This window comes from Stenella coeruleoalba (assembly GCF_951394435.1).
Source record: "Stenella coeruleoalba genome assembly, chromosome: 16".
In the NCBI taxonomy this organism is placed as follows: Eukaryota; Metazoa; Chordata; class Mammalia; order Artiodactyla; family Delphinidae; genus Stenella; species Stenella coeruleoalba.
The window spans coordinates 78,412,449-78,436,368 of record NC_137162.1 but is presented as its reverse complement, the minus strand read 5'-3'; the positions used below and the strand labels follow the sequence as shown (position 1 = coordinate 78,436,368).

The 23,920-nt window shown below is 44.4% G+C and overlaps 2 protein-coding genes across 13 annotated transcripts in view; one reads left to right on the top strand and one right to left on the bottom strand.

The window, feature by feature from the left end:
- Window positions 1–23,917, top strand: part of TBCE (tubulin folding cofactor E) — a 126,428-nt gene extending 102,511 nt beyond the window's left edge. For all 9 annotated transcript variants that reach the window (XM_079899838.1, XM_079899837.1, XM_079899841.1 and 6 more), the window contains 14 exons: window positions 1,588–1,773; window positions 6,672–6,760; window positions 11,482–11,581; window positions 12,727–12,829; window positions 14,194–14,270; window positions 15,560–15,655; window positions 16,200–16,264; window positions 16,355–16,419; window positions 16,788–16,940; window positions 17,490–17,643; window positions 19,090–19,158; window positions 19,704–19,763; window positions 22,213–22,304; window positions 22,473–23,917. In XM_079899838.1, the coding sequence (XP_079755964.1) occupies window positions 1,588–1,773; window positions 6,672–6,760; window positions 11,482–11,581; window positions 12,727–12,829; window positions 14,194–14,270; window positions 15,560–15,655; window positions 16,200–16,264; window positions 16,355–16,419; window positions 16,788–16,940; window positions 17,490–17,643; window positions 19,090–19,158; window positions 19,704–19,763; window positions 22,213–22,304; window positions 22,473–22,565 (1,402 nt within the window). In that variant the 3' untranslated portion in view covers window positions 22,566–23,917. The remainder of the gene's footprint in view (window positions 1–1,587; window positions 1,774–6,671; window positions 6,761–11,481; window positions 11,582–12,726; window positions 12,830–14,193; window positions 14,271–15,559; window positions 15,656–16,199; window positions 16,265–16,354; window positions 16,420–16,787; window positions 16,941–17,489; window positions 17,644–19,089; window positions 19,159–19,703; window positions 19,764–22,212; window positions 22,305–22,472) is intronic.
- B3GALNT2 (beta-1,3-N-acetylgalactosaminyltransferase 2) overlaps window positions 21,375–23,920 on the bottom strand; it is a 58,147-nt gene continuing 55,601 nt past the window's right edge. For 2 of the 4 annotated variants that reach the window (XM_079899846.1, XM_079899849.1), the window contains one exon: window positions 21,375–22,288. The gene's annotated coding sequence lies outside the window, so the exon portion shown is untranslated. The remainder of the gene's footprint in view (window positions 22,289–23,920) is intronic. The other 2 variants (XM_079899847.1, XM_079899848.1) reach the window with 1 other exon arrangement.

Genomic DNA, 23,920 nt, shown 5'->3' with positions numbered 1-23,920 from the left:
TGGTACATAGCCCTCTGCCTTTTCATCTTGTCTGTCTCTCTGTGAATGCGGTTTTTGTTCCACAGGCTGCAGGATTGTAGTTCTTCTTTTTTCTGCTCTACAACTGTTTTATAGGCATACTTAGATTTCCCTGAAAGTAAGGTATCATTGCCAGGATGCAGTGCTGAATGCTGAAATTTAATGTGTCTAAAGATCTGTTTTGAATCTCTTGGAAAGCCTTGACAGCAGTCATTACATACAGCAATATGATTAATATTTTTTTAAATTCGTCTAGAGATTATTACTAAAAATTGTTATAAAACCTGAATATAAATTGTGATAAAATATCCTATATTTCTATACAGTTCTTTCCACATGCTCTATTTTAGTCCCATATTTGAACTTTCATTTAGTTCAAGTTATCATTTAAAAGATTTTTGTACATAACCCTGTTATCCACAGATGTTTTCATTTCTTTGTGTTCTTATTTGATCTTTGTCTAGCCATAGATATGATTCCTCTGTAGTTGTGTCATGTACAATTTGGTTCAATTTTTAGAAATCTCAGCATTATTCTGTAAGTAATTTTATTAAGTATTATAGGTAGAATATTTTAATGACTGCATCTGTCTGGTTTACTTAATAGTTCCTGTCCAGCTGGCATTTTTATGGTTTCCAGAGTTGCTCAGTTACCGAAAAAATGCTATTATATAGAATCTTTGTAGAAGCGATTTTGTTTTTATTTTTAAATTATTGCCTGCTGACAAATTCCCAGGAGTATGATTATACAATCAAGAACTAACCCAACCTTTCAGTCTTTGAGTGTTAGGACTTTATTTTTTGCTAGATTTGTTGACAATAGTTTCATTGCTTGAATTTACATTTCTTTTTTTAAAATATTTTATTTATTTAATTTTTTGGCTGCGTCGGGTCTTTGTTGTGGTGCGCGGGCTTCTGTCTAGCTGTGGCGCACAGGCTCCAGGGTGTGTGGGCTCTGTAGTTTGCCGCACGCAGGCTCTCTTGTTGAGGTGTGAGAGCTCAGTGGTTGTGGCGTGTGGGCTTAGTTGCCCCGCAGCATGTAGTTCCCCGACCAGGGATCGAACCCATGTCCCCTGCATTGGAAAGTGGATTCTTTACCACTGGACCACCAGGGAAGTCCCAATTTACATTTCTTAATTATTAGCAAGGTGAGACTTTTCCCCCATGGATTTAATACTTCTCTTTCCTCTTTTGTGAATCATCTGTTCGATCTGTCTGTTTATCTATTGGGATTTTACATGCTTGCATCAGCACACAACCCTTTATAATCAATTGTATGAATTACCCTTTTTTTTTTTAGTATATTACTCTCCCTTTTATGCTGATTCTACTTTTTCAGCATACAGAAAATTTTGAAAACCTTCAGAACATTGCCTTATGGTAGATGATACTTTCTTTTTCCTTCTTTTTAAAAATTGTTTAATTGCTTTTATTTGCTAATATATTCGTAAATGCAGGCATTTTACGTTTGTGGCAGAGTGACAGTTTATAAAGGATTTTTGTGTGTGTGATCTTATTTAAAGGTCCCCATAGATGATATTTTCTCTGTTCCGTTTCTCTCCTTTCCCAGGCACCCAACGGGAGGTTCCTTCATTCGTCCAAACAAAGTAAATTTTGGAGTAGACTTTCTCACTGCAATTAAGAACCGCTATGCTTTAGAGGATGAACCAGAGGAAGAGGGAAAAGAGCAAATTGTTACAATTGGAAATAAACCTGTGGAAACCATTGGTTTTGACTCTGTTGTAAAACAGCAAAGGTAAGTGGAACTGATAATGGTAGAGCCGACTTTCACAGTTTCATCAAAGTTCAGGATTTAAGGTCAGCCGACTGCATGTCAGTGCTCAGAACTTTGCTTCCAAAGTGGTCTTATCTTTTCTGCAGAACAGTAAATTGAGATCAGAGGAATCCAAGGATTGAGTATTCAGGGAAATTAAAGTCCTTATTTTAACACAGGACTTTCCTAGATTGGAAATGAAACACTGATTTGCCCATTATGAATATTTATACCATACTCTGTTGTATTGACTGACTATTAAGGAACTAAGGTTGATGTCTGGATGATAAGTCAAAAATGGAAACAGAAGTCTACATTGTTACCTGTGCCGTGTAGCACGATGGCACCTTCTAGAACCCAGTGGTTCCCATCTCTGGATGCACACCCGCATCACCTAGGCTCCTTTTGAAACATTGCAGAATCCTGGGCCCCATCCCAGACCTACTAGATCAGAATACCATGCATGGGCTCTTGCTTTTAAGAAGTACCCACAAGTGACTGTGTTGCAGTCTGAGGGGCACTACATAATGCATTTTGAAACTGCTGCATTTGAACTTTCTCTGTCCTCTCCAACTCTCTGAACGCAGTGATGCTCTGTAGACAGGCTCACTGCTCATTCGGAGGCACCACGTGAACCAGAGAGCGTGGAAGCTGATATTCACACAGAACTGCACACAACTGCACACGAACCTCCCAGGTTACGCTGGTTTAGCAGCGATGGTCAGTGCGTGGTGTTTGACCCTGACCTGGATGAGGCGTCCAAGTAATGACCCCTGGTGGCCACTTTGGAGAGTAGATTTGCCGCTACTTGGCATAGGCCTGCGATCTTTTACTTTGTCTCTGAAGTATTGAACTGTCGTTTTGTTCAAAGTAAAATTCTTCGCTTTTTGTTGCTCTTGTTGTTGTTATTGTCATTAAGGTTTAACATGATACAGAATTTAAGTGCACATGGGGACAGTGTTGAAGAGTAAATACATTTCTTTCTTTTTAAAAAAATTTTTAATTTTGTTTGGAAATTGTGGCCACACTGCACGGCCTGCAGGATCTCAGTTTCCCAGCCAGGGATTGAATCCGGGCCATGGCAGTGAAGGTGCCAAGTCCTAACCACTAGACCATCAAGGAACTCCCAGTAAATTCATTTCTTTTTTTTTTTTTTTTTTTTTTAACATCTTTATTGGGGTATAATTGCTTTACAATGGTGTGTTAGTTTCTGCTTTATAACAAAGTGAATCAGTCATACATAAACATATGTTCCCATATGTCTTCCCTGTTGCGTCTCCCTCCCTCCCACCCTCCCCATCCCACCCCTCCAGGCTGTCACAAAGCACCGAGCCAATATCCCTGTGCCATGCGGCTGCTTCCCACTAGCTATCTACCTTACTGCGTTTGTTACTGTGTATATGCCCATGACTCTCTCTCGCCCTGTCACAGCTAGTAAATTCATTTCTTGAAATCTCTGCTTTTTAGCACAGATGACCAGCGTTAAAAAAAAAGAAAAGAAAAAGAAAACGCAAAATAAATCAAGATTTTTGAAAAAGCAATAACTTGACAGTTAATTACAAACAATATACATTCATTGTTGAGGATTTAGAATATATAAATTGAACAAAAGAGAATCATGACTAATGCACCACTGAGAGATTACTAACGTGAATGGTTTTTGCTGTTGATTTATAGAGCTATGTGCTTCATAGGGTTAGAGTTCTTTGCTTTATTTTTTCCACTTATTTATTTTTTAATTAATTTATTTTGGCTGCTTTGAGTCTTAGTTGCAGCATACGGGCTCCTTCAGTTGCGGCACACAGACTTCTTAGTTGCAGCATGCATGTGGGATCTAGTTCACTGACCAGGGATCAAACCCTGGCCCCCTGCGTTGGGAGTGCGGAGTCTCACCCACTGGACCACCAGAGAAGTCCCTATTTTTTCCATTTAAAATGCAAATATTTAAGTATCATTTACCCAAAAGAGGCACTTCCCCCCCCCCATTGGTTAATCTCTATCAGAGAGCACCATGGGCTCTGTGAATATTAACAACAGATGCGAACAGATTTTTCCTCCCCTTGTTTATGAGCAGCTGCATAACTCATGAAGTTTTCTGGTGAATGACTCTACTGCCTGAGTATCGGTGTGTTCAGTAATTAGCCAGTGTCTTTCCTGGAAAGCACCCAATGTTGGAGCCAGTCAGGCTGGGTTCAGGTGTCAGCTAAGCCACTTTCTAGCCCTGACAGCAGTTAGAGTTAGTTAATTCTGGCTTCTAAGCCTAGTTTCCTCATTTCCAAAGTAATACCTAAGCTGTTAGAGCTGTTGGGAATAGCGGTTGGGATCCTGCCGTGAATGGTAGGCATCGCTGCTGGGGATGGAAACCTCTACTTTCAGCCATTGTATTGTCTCCTGATTAATTCCAGCTGACCAGCTTTGAGTTTGTAGCACTGAGAAAAGACATAATAAAGGAATCAAAACCAAATAAAGACCATTACGTGTGGTTTCTCCTTGGAGATGGCTGTGGCTCTGGAGTGGTGTCTGAATTCAGACCTGAATCCCTAAGCTTTGTACCAAGGTTTCCCGGGCCTGCAGGAAACTCACTGGGGCACAACAGGATATTTTGAATTTTAGAGGGAAACAGTGACATCTGTCGGACACGGTGCAAACTAGTAGTTGGAGCTAGTTCAGTTTCATGATAGTCCTACTGTTCCTTTCCATCGTGTCATTTCCCTGCAGAGCTGGGTTTTTGGCCGTTCTTGTGCTGAAAGAAAAGCCAGTATCTCCTGAAAATCATCATGGAACGGGAAGAGGAGGTGGTGAGGGTCCAGTCTGATTCCAGGGTTCGGGAAGTTGTGCAGTGCCCACTAGACAGACACTAGTTTGGTAGGACATAAATAATTATTAAGTTGTTTGGCCCTAACTGCTTACTAAATGGAACTGTGAGGTGTTTCTTTTGGCCTAGGGGCACCTTGGAAAATTACTGAAACACTGTGAAGGGCCCTGTGAACTGAGGAAGTTTGGGAGCCTCTGCCTTGGAACATTGCTGCCATCTTTTCCCCCTAGTTTCTGGTGATTGTAATAGCTGATGCCTTGCATGGTGGTCTTAGTATTCCCCCCAAAGGTTTTCAGTTTTATGTTTATTTTTATAAATGCTTATAAAGTGACTTACTGTATGTCACACAATATTCTGAGAGTTTCACAAATACTGACTCACTAAATTATCATAGCATGGACTTCCCTGGTGGCACAGTGGTTAAGCATCCTCCTGCCAGTGCAGGGGACACGGGTTCGAGCCCTGGTCTGGGAATATCCCACAAGCCACCGAGCAACTAAGCCCACGCACCACAATTACTGAGCCCACGTGCCACAACTACTGAGCCCACGGGCCTAGAGTCCATGCTCCGCAACAAGAGAAGCCACCACTGTGAGAAGCCTGCACACCGCAAAGAGTAGCCCCCTCTCACAACGAGAGAAAGACCGCATGCAGCAACGAAGACCCAGCGCAGCCAAAAATAAATTAATTTTTAAAAATTATCGTAGCATTTTAAAATTGTACAATATACATAATGCGTGATTTACCATCTTAACCATTTTTAAGCGTATAGTTCAGCAGCGTTCGGTACATTCCCACTGTTGTGCAGCCGTCATCACCTTCCACCTTCAGAACCTTTTCGTCTTCCCAAACTGAAACCCTGTAACCCTTCAGTAACAGCTGCGCATCTCTCCCCACCCAGCCCCTGGCAACCACCGTTCTACTTATGTCTCTGTGCAGTCGATGCCCACTTAGGTGCCTCGTATAAATGCAGTCATGCAGTGTTTGTCCTTTTGTGACTGGCCTGTTTCACTCAGCATAGTGTCCTCCAGGTTCACAAATGTTGCAGCATGTGTCAGAATTTCTGTCCTTTTCAAGGCTGAACAATATTCCATTGTATGGATTGACCACACTTTATTCGTCGGTCAGTGGACACTTGGTTTGCTTACATATGACGGTTGTGAGTAACGCTGCCGTGGATGTGGGTGTGTAGATGTGGATTCTGAGGCACACGGATGTGAACTCACCCAAGACCAGAGGAGCGGTGGAATCGGGACTGGAACCCAGGCAGTCTGGCTCCAGGCCCTGTGTTCTTAACTCTCCGGCACTGTAACACATGGGCTCTTTTAATGAATAGAACAACACAGCTTCTCTACACTGAAAAAGTGGCTTCTGAGAGTATCTAGAAAAGCTGAAGACACGCACTCACGCTCTCTAGGCTGTATCCCTAGAGAGACTTTCCCACGTGAGCACAAAAACTATACAGTGGTGTGTCCTTCAGCACTGTTGGGACTAATCTGCCTGTCCCAGGGGAGGAAATAAATTACCTGTGGTCTTTCCGTATAGTAACAGACTACAAGGTGTGAAGGTGTGTGCTCTGGAGCACATGTCCCCATAGCTACATCTTACTGCTGAATAACGTACTATTGAGGGAAAAAGTCAGTTGCAGGAGGATATACGCAGTACACTACCATTTATGTCAAATTTCATAATATACAGAAATGCTGTAATTGTTTAGGGACATAGAAATATGTAGTAAAGCTATTAAGAAACGCTTAAGATTAAGTCAGCGTCGAACGCAGTGCCCTGGTTCCCTACGTGGAACAGAGGAGGAGGGGAGGGGGTGATGGAAAGGGACGCAGAGGACTTCACTTATGTGTGTCATGTTTGTAACGCTTTGTTTCTTTTTCTTTTTTTTTTTTTTTTTTTTACAGTAATGCTTTATTTCTTAAGTTGGGTGGTGGCTCCTGGAATTTGTTATTTCTGGTGCCTTTTTATATGTCTGAAATACTTTTCAATTTTTTAAAGGGCCAATGGATAGCGTACCTGTTTATGCATACATGTGAACTATGTGTTTTTCATGCAGTCAGCTGAGCAAGTTGCAGGAAGTTTCTTTGAGGAACTGCACAGTAAATGGTCCTGGAGACAAAGGAGGAATTGCCAAAGCTTGTCCTAGTATCCTTCCCAATGAGAAGTCGTCACTGGGGTCTGACTGGCTTTGACACTTGAGTGAGACACCCTGGTTGCCTACCCAGTGTCCATTCTCCTAACAGGGACTCGGTCTCACCTGGGGTTGTCCCCGCCCAGGTAAATTGTTACCTTCCTAGACCCTTTGCTTTCAGGTGAGGCAGTGTGACTCGCCCCATCCAGGGAGATGTAACATGGGAGTTTCTGGTTGGGGCTCCTTCAAGGGGGACAGACGTGGCTGGATCTGCTTCTGTCCATTGCCCTCTGTCCTCCCCTGCCTTGAGCGCAGACAGAACGCCCAGGGCTCAGCAGCCAACCTGTGGGAAGAATGCCATCCAGGGTGACCTGGGAGGGAAGGGATGGAGAGGGGCCGGCATCCTGGATGGTACCCGGGCCACTGCGCCAGCCCCAGCTGCCTTCCTGTGAGGGAAGAAGATAAACTCTTTCCTTCATTAAGGTTCCTGTTCATGCAGCTGGATGCAGTTTTGTTATAATACCTCAAAACAGACTTTTCCAAAGTTTGTCATCTCATCTCTACCTTCTCTTACGAGTGTGTTCTTTTGCCCTGTATTACTCTTATTCCCACAACTAAAAATACAGGAGGTAAGTTTAAAAGAATTCCCAGTAAACTTGCTCCATTTTGTAGTCTGGTGGAACACAGTTCAAGTGCTGCTTGGATCTGTGTCTCCTGGGCTGCAGTCTAAACAAACCCCAAATAAATGCATTTTTTTGGCCTTAAAAAAAAAAACCCAGTGGCGAATGAAATAGACTTTCTCTAAGCGAATGAAATAGACTTTCTCTGACTTTAAAAGGTCTTCTCCCAATTCCTTAAGTCTGCCTAGTCTGTACATAATAGTTTATGCAGAAGGTAGCAGCTTACAATCAGGTTTCTTGACTGAAGAGATGGCAGATGAGAGTAACTTTCTTCAGCAAAATGTTTCTAACCACCCTGGTGGTACCTGCTTTGTGGTGACAGGAAAGGTCGTTCCCTCTGCAGGTTAGGCAGCTGGGTCAGGGCATTTCGGGGTGTGGAATGGAGCTTGTAAGGAGCAGAGTGCCACAGAGGTGCCCGGCGCATTCTGGAATCTGCCTGGCCTCCTCCTAAGTGGTTTTGGAAGACTGGGAATCGGGCGGTTCTAGGCTCATCTTCAACACAGGAAAGATCTGGTCGCAGAGGGGTTTGGGCATGTGAATTGTTTGGTTGATTGGAGTTGTCAGCGGTGTGCTGGGGAATCAGCGTCTCGTTTGTTTATGCCGCGCTCTCTGCTGGGGAAGAAAGTCCCCTAAGATGTGAGGCAATGAGGTTTGGTGAGATAACCAAGTCACCGCTGATATCTGCGGACTCAGTGATGAATGCCTTGCACTTGCTGATTGAATTCTTGCGCGAAGTTGAAGGATTGCCTGGTGTGTTTAATCCAGTCACCGTTTTTAGGCTGATTCCTCTCTGAGGTCATTCGCTCAGCTGGGGCTGAAGGCAGTGGGAGTGTGTCAGGTTGGCGAGCTCCGCTGGGGAAGAGATGCCTCACCAGCTGGCTCTGAACGTGGGGAAGATCCTCTGCCCACAGGAACAAGAGCACCAGGAGCTCCCTGGACTGCGCGCGCACGCGTGTGGGTGCGCGCATGTGTGTGTGTGCACACGCGTGTGGGGCCGACATTCACGACTGCTGGCCTGTCTGGAGTTGATATCAGAATGCAGGTGGTGCCTGTGATCTGTACAGACTAGCAGAAATATGTATAATTCTGGCTACACAATGGAAAGCATGAGTGAGTGGAGAATGACTGGCCTCGAACCCTTTCCCACCAACCTAATGGCCCAGAGTTAGCAGAGGCGGTGGAAATGACAGGCGGCTGGAGTTGGACCGCCAGCCCTGAGACGTGCCGGCTCAGCCTTTGCATGAGGGCCCGGCTAGGGTGGAGCGGCTGTGGGACGCGGGCGGCACGAGGGGCCGCGCTGCGGGGACCGGCGGGAACGCCCACGTCGGGGTCAAGCCCCTGTGCTCCTGTGGCGGCTTTGAGACCCTCCGAGGGAGCTTTCAGCCAGGTGGCTGCCGAGGATGCTCTGTCCAGCTGGTGTCCAGCAGGCACGTGCTTACAACTCTCCTGCTTGATTCGGCACCTTTAGGTGGTAGTTGTTCTACTAGGAAAAAAAGCCCAGCTTTTCTTTGCCGTTCCGCCACTGAGCTTCACGCTGTCGGCAGTGAGACCCAGAGCTTGGATGCGTCGTGCTGCTCTGTGTCTCATCTTTAGGGCAAGAATCCCGCCCCCAGGGTTCTGGGCCTTATTTCCGAGCCCCTGCTGGGCCCCGGGTTTTTCTAGAGTCTCCTTAGGTCGGGAGGCGGCAAGCTGTTCCCTAAAGAGCCAAAGAGTAAATAGCTTAGGCCTGCGACCCACCAGCAAACTGGAGGAGGTTGTGTGGATGCTTACAGGACCGCCGGAAACACAAGCATTTAAAACTGTCAGAACGGTGCTTAGCTCTCTGGCCTCAGTTCACCCTCAGCCAGCGGGAGCCGGCACAGGGTCTGGCGTGCCTGTGCCGGCCGGGTGGGGTTCATCCCCTTCTGTGCATGTCCACTGCCTTCTTTCCCCTCTTCCAGCCACCTCGTGGAGCTTCCTAACTGGTACCTGCCTAAAAGGCTTTCTTCTTCAACCAACCCTGTTGATTGACGCCACTATTTTTATTAAAAGCTACTTTCTCCGTGTTTTATGCGTAAAGACGCCCTGTGGCATAGTGGGCTTTAAGGAAATGGGCTTTGGATTGAGGCTGATTTGGGTTTAAATTCACACCTGTTGGTCTGCACCAGGCGCACGGTTACCGACTGCTCTGCGCCTCTGTTTTTTTCCTTCCATGATAAAGGAGAACGCTTCCGGCACCCAGTGGACCACGCAGGATGCAGGCGGTGGTGGTTCTTTGATCCTGGCTCTCTTTCCCGCTTTGGCCTCTCCTCCTCAGCCTCTCCTGCAGAGGTCGCTGCGCCCCAGGCTCAGACCCCTGACCCTTGGCCTCTCTGTTCACACTTGTTCCTGAGGAGACGTGTCCAGCCTGCGGATGCCGGGCTCCTGCACTTCGGCCTCTAGCCCAGACCTGTCCCCACTCAGACTTGTTTGTCTGCTGTGTATCTGATACCTGTTTGGGTGTTTCATGGTCATCTCGAATTGAACACGTTGGGACATTAAGTCCCCTGAAACTTGCTCATCTGTAGTCTTTCCTGTCTCGGTAAAGGGAAGTTCCAGGGGCACTGGCCAAAAACCCTGCAGGTAATTTAACTCTTCCTTTTTTCTCACCTCTCTCATCTGAATCCAGCGGCAAGTCCCAGCAGCTCCGCTTTCCTGCTAGGACACCGAACCTGACATCCCCATCCCCTCTAGCGCCCAGTCGGGCCTGAGCCCAGACTGCTCAGGAACCTGCGCCTCCTTTTTCTGCTCCGTCTTCATTTCCCTGCAGTCTGTGCCTTAGCACAGCAGCAGAGTGACCTTTTAAAGGCCTAGCTCCGCTCACACCAGTAGCTCCCCTTTCAGGCAGAGACTAAATAAAGTCCCGCAAGGCCGTTTGTGATCGGGCCTGGCCCCCGAGGCCTCGGGGACCTCCCTTCCAGACCCCCAGCCCCTCTGCCCGGGCACACGGGAGCTTGCCGTCCCGGCCGTAGGCCACACCTGTTCCGACCTCTGGGCTTTTGCTATGTTGTCCCTTCTGCCCTGGTGCTCTTCTCCGGGATGGCATTCCCTCATTTCCTTGAGTTCTCTGCTCACACATCACCTTAGAGAAGGTGGTCTTCCATGAGCAACGTGTATAAATTGCTCACACACCCCCTCTGCTGCAGGCCCGGCGCTGGTACTCTGATATGTGTCTGTATCTGGCATGCCAGAGCTGCAGTGCTTACTGATCGGCGTGTTCACTGCTAGACACCTGGCCCCCAGCCATCATTTGTAGAATAGAGGAATGAACTGCACAGCTTCTGCACGTATCAGAGTAGCGTGTGAGATTCTCCTTGAGCTGGGCCAGTCCTGCTCCAGGCTTCTTTCTGTCTCTTGCCCAGGGGTTTGGCCTCTTGATAGCACTGCCACCACTCCCCCCTGGCATCAGGTGCCTTTCTCTTTCTGTTCTACTGGTTTACCCCCTCTGGATTCCTGTACCAGGGATGGTGGGTGTCACACTCACTCCGTCCAACCCACAGGAGACCCTCAGAATTGCAGGCCTTTCTTAGCACTTTTGAACATGTGTCCAAGCTAACCCGGTTGGCCCCCGGAGGTGCCTCTCCTTACTTGGATTCCTGCAGCACAGAGCTCAGCGGTGCCCTCCAGGAGGAGATGCGTGTGCTTGATGTGAGGCTGCAGGGGCTCCTCAGTGCCAAGGGCAAGGCCCCTGGGCGCACCTGAGGTGCTCGATGATCACAGTTACCATCACTGTTGGTTTTTCTCTTTTTGTTGGATAATGCTAGAATGGTTTAGCATTGACAACGTTTGCTTCTCACTCATTTGATTGTCTGTGTCTGTCGCAAGTTTGTAGCATGTGACAATGAACTTTTTAGTTTCTGGATGAACAGCTGGATGATTAAAATGGGTAAAAGTAATATGTGCTCATGAAAAAATTTCAAGCAGAATAGAAGGTATAAAGTGAAAAGGGAACAATCCCATGTTCCAGAATTGAGGTAATTACCATCCTGTCTTTTATGAATCTTTCCATATTGCTGTTTCTTAACATGTGCATTTAGATGTTAGAAGCATAGATTTGTCAAAAAACCTGTTGTCATCATGGGATGAAGTCGTAGATATTGCTGATCAGCTCAAGCACCTGGAAGTCCTTAATCTCAGGTATGAACGCGCGGTTGCCTAATTGTCGGCATCTCTGTGGGAAAGAGCTGGGGAGGACGGCTTAGTTGAATTTATTATCTAAGTTTAACTTATTCCTTAATATTCTTTGATGATTCTAGTTTTTCAAACGGTCACCTGAGGTGATTCATTAATAGGTAACGTGTTTTACTTTTGACGCGGGCAGCGGGGCAGGGTGGCTACTGCACCGAGCTGGAAGGTCTTCGTGCTTCTTACAGGCCTGACCGTAGAAGATGGCCCATCTGGGGACTCGGATATTTAAGTGGGCAGAAGGAGATGTGATTAAGCTTCCAGCACTTAATTGCTTTAGGAATGAGTCATTTCATCGGGGTGCTGCTTAATTCAGTTCTGATAAGGAATTTTCACTGCGCTCTGTATTTAACTAATGTCACAATTTTCCAGGCCTTCTTGAGTATCTGATTAGTTTTAATCTCAGAACCTAACTTTCCCAGGGCTCGGCCAGGAACCCCCTTTCACACCTGAGCCAACTTTACACGTACAGGTGAGTTGTTCCTGGCTCAGGCAGGTTCAGTGGAGCAGTTGGACAGGCCTAAATTAGTTATCCTTGCAAACAGAGCACAGAGTGTACTTCGACCCATGGCGTCACCTTTTCTGGAAATAAGGGCTTTAATGGTATCTTCATTCACAGTGACTGTCAAGATGGGGTACCTTCTGAGATAGGATCTTGAGAGAGAACTTCAGGGCAGTAATTTATTTCATCCATCCTGTTAGCAGGCTCTGTTTAGAAGCAGAATTCTAGCCCACAGCCTAGCACGTCAGTAAGACTCTTGAGAGCGGGACTGAATTTTACAGCGTCCAGAGCCACAGCTTGTGCGGCCAGAAGCTGACCTCACAGATCAGTGCCTGAGCCTTGTGTTTCAGGAAACCTGCAGCCCCACCGCGGCCCTAACCCCATAAACACACCTCTGCCTGTTAGATACCAAGTTGTATCTTGTAACTATTAAAAATTAGATAGTCTTGACTCACGTTGTGTTTAGTATAATCGCATTTTAAGGTTGAAACAACCCAGACTCCTCATATCAAATCCCAAAGTACCGCTTTCAGTGACTGTCCCAGTTGGGCCTCCTCTATCACCATAAGCTCATCGTGTCTCTTCTTCTACACAGTGAAAACAAACTAAAATTTCCCTCCGGTTCACCATCTCCAACTGGAACATTTTCTGCATTGAAGGTTTTAGTCCTTAACCGGATAGGAATCACATGGACGGAGGTAAACATATTTCTTTGGTTTGTTACCCAGTAATAAACAGTTTTAAATTCTTGGTTTAATGGGGGATTGAAGCTCAGCGGTGGCTTCATTTATCATCCTATTATCCAGATAATAGGGTTCTTTCAACAGCCTTACAGAAAGGAGTTACAGAATCCTCATAGTTAGTAGAAGGTGGTGTCTCAGAATCCATCCTGTTCTCTTGGGCCTCTGATTAGTCCTGGTGTCTCCTGAGCAGTGGCTCACCTGGTGGTCTGCACCCAGTACGTGCTGAGCTTTGAAAAGCCTTAAGAGTTAGCTCTGGATTGAGCTTTTAGCTGCCTGAGTTTCCCCACGAGTGTTCTTAGGGCCGAGGCCGAGCCTCAGAAAGGTTCTCACACCCTCTTCTTGTTTGCAGTTCGGCTCCTAGAAGCCACTGCTCATGTACACAGCTGGGCTCGAAAGTGGACTCGTGGGTCCTGGGCCCTGCAGCCTTTGGAACTTAGATCTGGTACTGCTCAGTTCTGTCAGAGGTTAACTGACTTCACACACCCAGAACACTCCACTTTCAAAGCAAGTGCAGATAAATACATCCCAGCAAAGCTGTTCATCTGTGAAGTGCCACCTGGGCACCTCCCCAAGAGATAGGGGCCTTTCACTTGGGCCGTCCGTGGCTACAGCCGCCCGACTTCCTTCCTAGGGCTCCTTCCTTGAGAGCTGCTCCCTCCAGAACAGGAAGGAAGGGCACGGAGAGACTCTGGAGGTGGAGATGGCAGTAAAGGTCCAGTGAGAAAATGTAGAAATAGTTGTTGATAAAGTGTGTCGTATTAGTACATTCTTTATAAACCCAGATTGGCATTGAGAAGTAAGGAAAGGTGTTTCACACCAAACACAACAAACTGTATCCAATAATGAGAACGTGCTAGGTCACCATCTCCAGTTCCACTTTGTACAGGTCAGGATATGCCTGAGTGATGGGCTGATACCTGTCCTGGTTGGTTCCAGGTGCTCGAAGCTGTGTGCTCCCATGTCATTAAAGTACGGCCCTTTAACACCGTAGTTTTATCAGCCATCCACTGGCACTCCTGGCCTGAGATAGAGTCTGTAACAAAATGTCCAAAGGCATTTTTCTTTCCTTTTTAATTTTATCTTGTTTCATTTTATGTTTTGGCCGCCCCACGCAGCATGCGGGATCTTACTTCCCCCAGTAGGGATCCAGCCTGTGCCCCCGGCACTGTAAGCATGGAGTCTTAACCACTGGACTGCCAGGGAAGTCCCCAAGGCACTTATTTCTACAACAGTAGCTAAACTGCATCCGTGTGGAGGTTCTAGTGATAAGCACGTGGGGAGAATGACCAGTGTTCACCCTGCCTTGACTTTCCCCCCAGGTGCTCCACTGCGCCTCCAGGTGTCCTGTCCTTGAGAAACTGTACCTTGAGTCCAACGGTATCGTCATTTCAGAAAGGTAACCAGGGTTTTACATCAACGCATCGGTCACCATTGTCATTCTTTTTTTTTTTTTAATTCAAAAGCATTTTTATGTATTATAGTTTTTCCAAACTTCGAGGGTAAAGAGGTATAATCATTCTCTCTCTGACAAGTAGCTGCGTATCCTTTAGTCACTATGAATAAATAAACATTAAGTTTTAGGAGGATGTGCAAATAAGAATTAGAGAAATGCTTATTATTCATTGCCTTCACAAATTAGAATGTCAACTCAAACTTCACTAAGAGGTTCTAATTGAGGAAACCCCATCAGAGTGAAAGCCTTGAATTAAATATTTTTGAAGCCATGAATTGTATTAGTTTTACATAAATGTATTTAACTTCTGTTTCTAAGTGGGGGTTCTGTAGGAGATGCTCTAAGGATTAAATAATGGATTTTAAATTAGCATTATCTTTTCAAGGTCAATGTACCAAAGTACAGCCCTCCATATCCCTAGGTTCTGCATCCACAGATCCAACCAACCACAGATGGAAAATATTTGGGGGAAAAAAAATTCCAGAAAGTTCCTGAAAGCAAAGCTTGAATTTGCGGGGCACTGGAACTGTTTACATTGTATTAGGTGTTACAAGTACGCTACAGATGATTTAAAATATATGGAGGATGTGTGTAGGTTATATGCAGATGCTATGTCCCTTTATATAAGGGACTTGAGCATCCTCAGCTTTTGGTGTCCACGGGGGTCCTGGAACTAATCCCCCATGGATTCTGAGGGATGACTGTGTGTAAAAAGCTTGTTGTCTTAAGTAGATTAAATATGTTGTTGCCTAATCTTCCTCTTGTGTTGGTACCATTAAATTAGTATGTAAAACAAACTTAAACATGGACACATTTACAGCAAATTCTCAAAGGATTCAAATTAATGAAAATTTACTGTTCAGAATGATTTTATTTATTATACAGGCAAATGTAGTTTTTTAAAAATTAAACTTTTAATTTTGAGGTAGTTTTAGATTCACGTGCAGTTATAAGAAATAGTACCCAGAGATCACATGTTCCCATTACCCAGTTTCCCCATTGGTAAGGTCTTTCAAAGCTATGGTCAGTATCACAACTAGGACACTGGTCCAGTCGACAGACAGAACATTCCCATCACCACTAGGATCCTTTATGGTGCCCTTTTATACTCATATCATATACTTGCCTCCCACCCCCTGACCTCTTCTTAACACCAGATGCAGGTATTTTAGGGCCGTATCTTTGAAAACAATTAAGAAATTAATGTTGAAAAAATTTTATCTTCCATACAGGCCGACTGATGTTCTCCAGACAGTCAAGTTGTTAGACCTTTCTTCTAATCAATTAATTGATGAAAACCAGCTGTTTCTCATAGCATATCTGCCCAGGTAGCCCGCTCCTAAAATGCCTATTACAATAGTTCTTAGTAAATTTTTAGTGAATGGATCCTATGCTATATATACTTTCTCAGTGGAAATATGATAATGATGATGGAATTCCCAGATTGAGTAGTTCCCTTTGGGAAATTTTTATTTGAATTCATTTAGAGAATTGACTTGTGAACCACATACAGTGTAGTCTATGTCTGTACTAGATCATTGAAGAATGAATAATTTGGCCCTGGTGCTGACATCAAAAGTCTTCATTCACTGAACTTTGGGAAGTAAGACTGTGTCTCTTTGCTCTCTGACACCCATTTAGCACCTCGCACAGCAGGAGGCCCAGGAATTGTTTGATGACTGCAGGATCATCAGAATGTAGCACAGAGAGTCCGCTTCGCAGGCCCTAAATTGGACTTCAGGGTTTCTAAGCATTTCTCATGGGATCAAAACCTAGGGTGTAGGAAAAAATTTACAAATCTAGTCTGGTTGATATAGCCCATGGCATTTTATATTGTCCTATGTAATCAAATTTAACATTTTTACATTTCAGATTAGAACAACTAATCCTTTCTGACATTGGACTTGCTTCTATACATTTTCCAGACGCTGGAATTGGTATATGAGATTATTCAGTAACCCCTCCCCCGGCTCCCCCATACTTCAGCTTTGTTTCCCTTCTACTGTGTAACTTAATTCTCCTTCTAGGGTGCAAAACATCAATGTTTCCTTCCTTGCAATACCTTGTACTAAATGACAATCGCATATCACAGGTGAGAGCTTCTTCAGAATGTATGTATTTACATTATCACTTATTTCCATTCTCATGATGCAGTTTGTAGGTTCCTGCTGTTAAAGAATATTTTAAATTGAAAGAGAAATGCTTCCTTGGAGTGAAACTCCTCACACAAACCCAAAAATATTAAGAAAGAGATTAATTCACGCTCAACCAGCCCGTCTTTCAGTTTACACGGCACAGTTGTAAAATAGGTGGCCTTCCTCGTGGGTGCTCGCTGCATGGTGAAATTCCATGCCTCCGATGGAACTGGGGACTTTTGCTTTTCTGCTGCTAGTCCGAATAATCTGAAAAATTAACCTGAAACATGTTTATTTTCATATGTTTTCTTTTGCTGGGTTTCAGTGGTCATCTATCAACGAGCTGGATAAGTTACAGAGTCTGCATGCGCTGTCCTGCACCAGAAACCCCCTGACTGAAAGCAGCAAAGACGCACAGACCACACGGCAGTTCATCATCGCCAGGATCGGTCAGCTGAGGACCCTGAACAAGTGTGCGGTGAGTACTGGTGTCCTGACAAGGTGTTTCTTAAACTAGAAACCAAACGGTTCAGTGTAAGGAGAAGTTACAGTGGAAGACCATAAAGGGTATCAGATGTGGTTTCCTCCAAATGGTAAGTATTATTTCCTCTCAATGGCAGTTTTTTCCAGCTCCTCGGGAGGTGGTGTTACACTCAGATGCCTGCAGGGAAAACCGCTGCTCAGCTGCCCTGGCAGGCCCAGTTTTTGTCATTTAGGCAGGGGAGGAATACTGGGTACTCTCTCAGTAAGTCAGCTCCTCCAGGCTGAGGACCTCATGTTGTGACCTTGGGCCCCAGGCATAGTCCAGATACTTCCATGAAGAAAAGGATAAAACTGAAATCCACTTTTCTTTTTGAAGAAACTCCTGGATCCTGTTAACATTAAAAAGGAAAGGTAGAAATATATTGTCTTGTCCCTTTCAGTTTTATTATTCTCTACGGGTAGGGGGTGGAGAAAGGAGAGGGTGTCAGACACACTCGTTAGAAAAGTGCTTTAATAGACCTGCTTTTATTTCACATCCATATAGATTCAACGAGAGGAAAGGCGTGGGGCTGAGCTTGATTACCGAAAAGCATTCGGAAATGAATGGAAAAAGGCTGGTGGACATCAAGATCCAGACAAAAACAGACCGAACGAGGAATTTCTTGCAGCCCATCCTAGATACCAGTCACTCTGCCTCAGTACGTACTGTGCACCAGGGCCCTCACGGGGCTGCGGGGGGACTGTCCACTAGGACACAGTTCCCTTTGGGTGTCAAAGGAGGTCCTCAGTGTTGTTGCTTTTCTCCACTGGGTCTTTGTTATACTCATCTAAATGGACAGGAGGGGCTCTAGCAGCGAGTTGGGAGCAGATAATTAATTAAAGAGTCGTCTTTAGAGAAGGTAAATCTGCAGCATCTCTGAGCAGAAGGAGGAGGGGAAGGCAGCTCTTAAACAGAAGTTCTTCTCATCTTAGCATTTACTCAGTGAACTTCCGATCCCAGGAGGTGGGTCCCACTTCCTACTTCAGGAAGGGCAGGAAGGCCTCCAGCTTAGCTCAACCCTGGCTATACCCTAGGGCATTTTTTAAATGAAGAACATTTACTGTGGAACCCAGGCGTTGGTGTTTTTAAGCTCTCTCCCCAGGTAATTTTAATGCTCATGAGAGCCGAGTGTAGCTTTCCTGAGTGCTCCGTTCGGCGGGCTCACCAGCCCTGGCGCTTGGTGTGCAAGGCGCTTCCTGACCTCCAGCCTGGCTCCTTGGACACTGAAGCTCCAACTTCAGGACTCTTTGTCCCTGATGTACTTTCCATTTCGATTTCATTATTATTCCAAATTTCCCTCTTATGCAGTTTTCTTTTTTATATATTTAAGAATGTGAGAAGCTCACTGCATAAACACTTCAGGCTGGAACATTATCTTTAAGGAAGAGAAGCTGCCCGTGGGAACTGCTGTCAGATGACTCCATTAGCTGGCCGATTTCCTGGCCACTTGAGGTGAATTCTAAATCACTCGGGGGCAGGGCAGGGACGGCTCTAAAGCAGCCCTGCAGGTGTGGCTCACTGTCTCCCCACTAAGAATGTGGAATACAAAGCAGAGCGTGGAGGGTATTTATAGACATTTCGTCCCTGGTGGTCCTGGCAGAAGTGAGAGGAGGAGAAGGGGCTGCTTTCCTTACACCTTACGTAGAGGCTGCATTTCCTGGCAGGGGACCTGGTTTGCAGCGGTGGTTCTGGGTGCCCAGAGCAGCACTGCACGACCTGGCTGAAACCTGGTGAAGGTGTTTGTGAGTCGAGTTTCTCTCAGGTCCCAGAAAGAAAGGGAACTATGACCAAAGGTGAAACTCGCGTCAGCGTTCTCAGTATTTGCAGGCACAGCCTCGTCTTGTCTCTAGGGACCCGTGATGGGACACACAGAAGACAGGAGGGTTCCAGGCTTGGCAGCCGTTGCTGTCTGGCCATCCCTCCAAAAAATACACTAAACCAGTAACCAGATAAAGGGAAGCAGATCCCAGGTTCGCATCCAGCTGCTGCTGGGTTCATCCTGGGAAAGGAAAAGGCTAGGTTGACACTTAACCTGTACATTTTTTTTTCCCTTACAGTGGCCTTTTGGTTTATCATTCATCCTTTTTCATTTCTCCTTAAACAGAATATGGCGCACCTGAAGATGGGGAACTCAAAGTGCAACAACCATTTTTGCTCAAAAACCAGCTACTAAGTAAGAACCCCACATTCAAAGACCGCTTATTTGTGTTCGAGTCCTTAGATGCTGAAATAGTGATGACCTTATAGGGATTGTTTCTTTTAAGTAAGTACCTAGAGGAGTAGTTCAATTTTTAAAGAAATGATGACTCTCAAACATATCTAAATTCTGACTTTGAACATGTTAGCAATTCCCATTCTTTAAACTCATTTAACAGTTTCGCACATGTGGGAAGTATTTGAGTAGGAACTGAACTGTGATTTGGAAATTCGTGGCTTTTCTTACACTTGAAAACCTAGATAAAACGTCAGGAAAGAAGTACTAAGGAGAAACGGGAAAGCCATAGAATGTTGGTCCAGCTCTTTTTTGTTGTTGTTAGTAATTCAGTGAAGTATTAATAGAAGGAATTTTAAACATCAATAAGCATCCTATTCCTTTAGTGGGATTTGAGCCAAGTTGTATGAAGAGCTGCATCCTTTGGCCGCGGCTGGTAATGTGCATGTGATGTAAATCCGTCCTACAGCAGGGCTCAATTCGTCTCTTTCCTTTTTTCTTTCAAGCACTGAAGATAAAACATCCTAATCAACTTGATCAGAAAGTCATAGAGAAACAACTGCCAGGTAAGAATGAGTCTCTCTCTCTCCTCCTTATGCTTCTGAATCGCTGGCCCCTCAACTCGAGGTGGCTGGAGGTAAAACATTTCATTCATTTCTGAAGTTGTGGGCTCTTACAGCTTATAGGTTTCCACTAGCTTTTACGTTCTAAAATGCTAACACCATGCTAATAACATCACTCCCCCCTGAAAGTTCAAGTCTCGCATAACTTTCAGCTCATCTAGAGAACAGCTTTGTTTGTCGCGGTTACCTCTTCAGCCAGAGGCAGTAGCCTGGGAGTGCTCGCCCTTCGGGGCCTTCCCCAGGCTCTTTGCTGGTTAGTTCTCACACTGCTGCTCCGGGGGCTTTCCTTGGCCAGAGATGTTCTGGCACTGGGCTTGGGTGCTTTCTATTCCTTACCAGTCAGGAGCCCCTGCAGAGACAGCTCTTGGACGCTGTTTTAATGGACACGCTTGAAATGGTTTTCTTTAAAAAAAACTACTTCAGAACTTTAAACCTTGATGCTGTTGGAACTGATTTTGTTTTATTTGGAAAATAAATACTTTTATGTCAACAAAATTAAATACTTTTATGTCAACAAAATTAGATCAATGTAACTTACCTTAAACTGTCAGTCAAAAGAAAAATTAGTCTGAATCTCAAAATTAAACTTGATTCACAGTTAAATACTAAAATATAAACAGCTTAAATTTAGCACAGTGAGGATTTGAAGAAGAAATAAAATATCTATTACCGTAAATGACTCTAGTGAAATACCCTTCTGTTTCCCTGTCAGTGCAGTGAATTCACATTGATTTTTTAATTCATTTTTATCAAATAAAACAAGCTTATCATGGTATTGCTTATGGAAGGCTTTGGTTGTGCCCAAAGAAGTACCTTTATGATCCAGAACCATCATCTAGTATCAAATTACCAGTATTGCTCCATTTTTACTTACTAGAAATCCAGTTTCTATGCCTGTGAAGTGTAATGTTGCCACTGTTACATAATGATGAATTAAAATGAGTGGTCCCCGCTTCATTATTCTGTTTTCAGACTTAACTTCTGTCAGTAAGGGCATGCATGGGGACAGACGAGTGGGAGAGGGCCAGGACTTTCTGTTAAAAGCAGTTAGCTTTGGACGTGTTTGCACTTTTCCTTCTCTTACGTGAAATCAACTTGTGGGAACGTGCTCAAGAATGTTCTCGCTAGGGCTGTGTTAAGTTTCCTTTCCTGGGCTTCCCCTGGGAAGGCGCAGAACCCTCTGGGTCAGGCACTGTGGAGAGCGCAAATGAGTGCTGTCCCGGGCTGATGGCTCCTCCCCGACCTCCCATGGTGTTCACGGTCTGAGTTTTATTCATCCTCAGGTGGAACTAGCAGAGATTAGAGAAATTATATGTCATCATTATGCTTCAGGCGATTCCAAATCTGAGTCCTATATTCTCTGAACTCAGCAGAGTTAAGCCAGCACTAACCACCCTCTGCACAAGGAAAGCCAGTCCACCTAAATCTTTTGAAAGGACAAGATTATCTATCAATCAATCATATATTCACAAATAAAAGAGCAAATTATGTTAATCAACACTGTAATCTATTCAGTGTCTATATTCAGTACATAAACAAGAAAAGGGCCAGTTTTTATTCTAAAATAAACATTTATTATCACAAGTTGCATAAAAACAGCTTTTACAAAAATTGTTTTTGATAGAAAAATATTTGTTTGAATACATGTGATTGTTGTAGGAACACCACACTATTGCTGTACCTCCAGCTAAAGCTTCAAAGAAACTGTATTGCTCATAATCAGACATCCAGTATTTACCATACCCATCTTTGGAGAGAAGTTCCTAGTGTTTTCTGAACAAACCAAAGCTTTTCCTCATTAAGTTACATTGCCATGCCTGGTGGTCCCTGTATGTGTATCGCATTACACACATAAACCACAATGATTACAGACGGGGAGCGCTGGAAGGGGGCTTGTGGAGCATTAGTCTACACCTCACTTTACAGAGGAGGAAACTAAACCCAGAGAGACTGAGACGCGTCCTCATGGCGCCCGAGCCCCATGCCAGCGTTCTCTCAGTACCTCATAAGTAAGTAAGTAAGCACAAAGGTTTAAAAAGTTAATGATTTCACTCACGTTTATTCTTCTGTGCTGAGAATATGATTTCTGGTTTATTCAGGTTAAGGAGGAACTATTAAACACTGCTGAAATGGTATGAAAACTCATCATCAAAGGGCACTTAGGTCAATCATCGGCTCCGTTTCCCCAGCCTCCCAAACGACCCCCTAAGTGGTGACACTGATCTGGTGGCCCACGTGGTGGGTGAGCCGTTCCCTGATCATTTACCTGGGTAAATTGATAGTATGAAATGACAGTGACAGCTGTCATTACAGTTGTGGTCTTGTCACGTGAGCTCATTTTACAGGTAACTGTCCTTTGAGAGAACTTGATGGTTTTTCTTTTCCTTGATAGAATCCATGACAATTCAAAAGGTGAAAGGCTTGCTGTCACGTCTTCTCAGAGTTCCTGTGTCAGAACTTCTGTTGTCCTATGAAAGTCCCAAAGTAAGTTGCCCAGCAAAACACAAAGTCAGGTTCCCCACACTATGACTTGCTACTAAGCTATGTCTCTACGTAACATGGTCTGATTCTAAATGGAAACCATACATCTTTGTTGGGGGGAGGTTTTGCCACATTTGTCTTAATCACCCCCACCCCTTTGTCTAATTTTAGATGCCGGGCAGAGAGATTGAACTAGAAAATGATCAACAGTCGTTACAGTTTTATTCTGTGGAAAATGGAGACTGTCTGTTAGTGCGATGGTAACAGCCAACTAATAGAGGTTAGACCGCTTATCGTGACTGGGGTTCACTGGAAATTAAGTGACTTATTGGGACAATTCGGTCCAGAACAAATGAGGTTTTACAGGTTGCCCTAAGTGTAAAACAGCTGTATTTTTCACAGGGAAGAGACCATTTCCAGGCTTGTATACAGCCCTAATAAAGGCTTTGCACCTAGTAACGATTTTCAGAGTTTATTTCATAGTTCCTGACTCTTTCATTATGAGAAGATTTAGATACTAAATAGAACCTCGCTAGTCTAAGAAAATCTGAACACGGTTAATGTCTTCATAAGACCAGTTTTAATGGAATCCTCTGTTGATGCTACTGGTTTAAAAGGTTACTAAAATGATTTGGTTGGTCATTTTGGGAAATGTCCCTTAAACTGAAGGAAGCACATCTTCTATGTAGTACAAATGCTATGATTTCTCTTCTCAGTTGCACTGTTTTTTGAGTACTTACAAAAATTAATTACATGCTTTTCCCTAGTTATACCTAAACTGAGAATACATTCTTCTACAGCAGCTTACTAGCGTTGACTGAAATTCAGTTACATTAGGTCAACATTAGGCAATGAAAGGAAGAAGAACAAGATGCTTTCAATGCCAAGGATTTAGAACTATCCATCCCTGTGGCATTAAAGCCCTGAGAGGTTTTTGATTTTACTTACATTCACAAAATTTTAGCACTTTAAAAAAATAGGAGTACTAAGCTGTGATCTTCAGGATTTATGTTAAAGGGCAAAAGGAAACTTGGGTGTAATTAGTCCACTTAATAAATGAACTTTAAAACCAAGGCCCAAAACCCAGCGTTACATTGGTTCCTTTTCAAGTTGCCCACTTCATTCAGAGATCCACAAAATCTGACATGATTTCCAGAAACCCCTGACTTTGGTATCAGTGACCACTGCTCATACGTGATCACACAGCATTCCTGTGAGTTCTTTTTGGCCCTTAATTATCCTGCTTAGGCTATCCAGAGCTATTCTGCAATCCAGGTTGAAATTCAAACTTCCAGTTTACTACTCAAGATTTCTGAACTAGGCCAAGTTTTAACCAAAAATGATAGGTAATAAATTACTAACAGAAATGATGCACTAGGACTTGGAAATATTTTTTTCTTTTATAAACAATTTGGTATTTTTCAAATCATCTTCCAATATATAAGTAATTTTTTTCTTACGCTACAGTATCTGTTGATTTTTAAAACGGAAATTTTGTGCAAATGTTAAGAAATACCACATTGGTGACCCGTGAAGGTGCCAGCCAAGAACTATCCTGAAAGACCATATAATCTGCGGCCGAACCTTGGGCTTTCCTCAGACTTCCGCTCAGATCATCC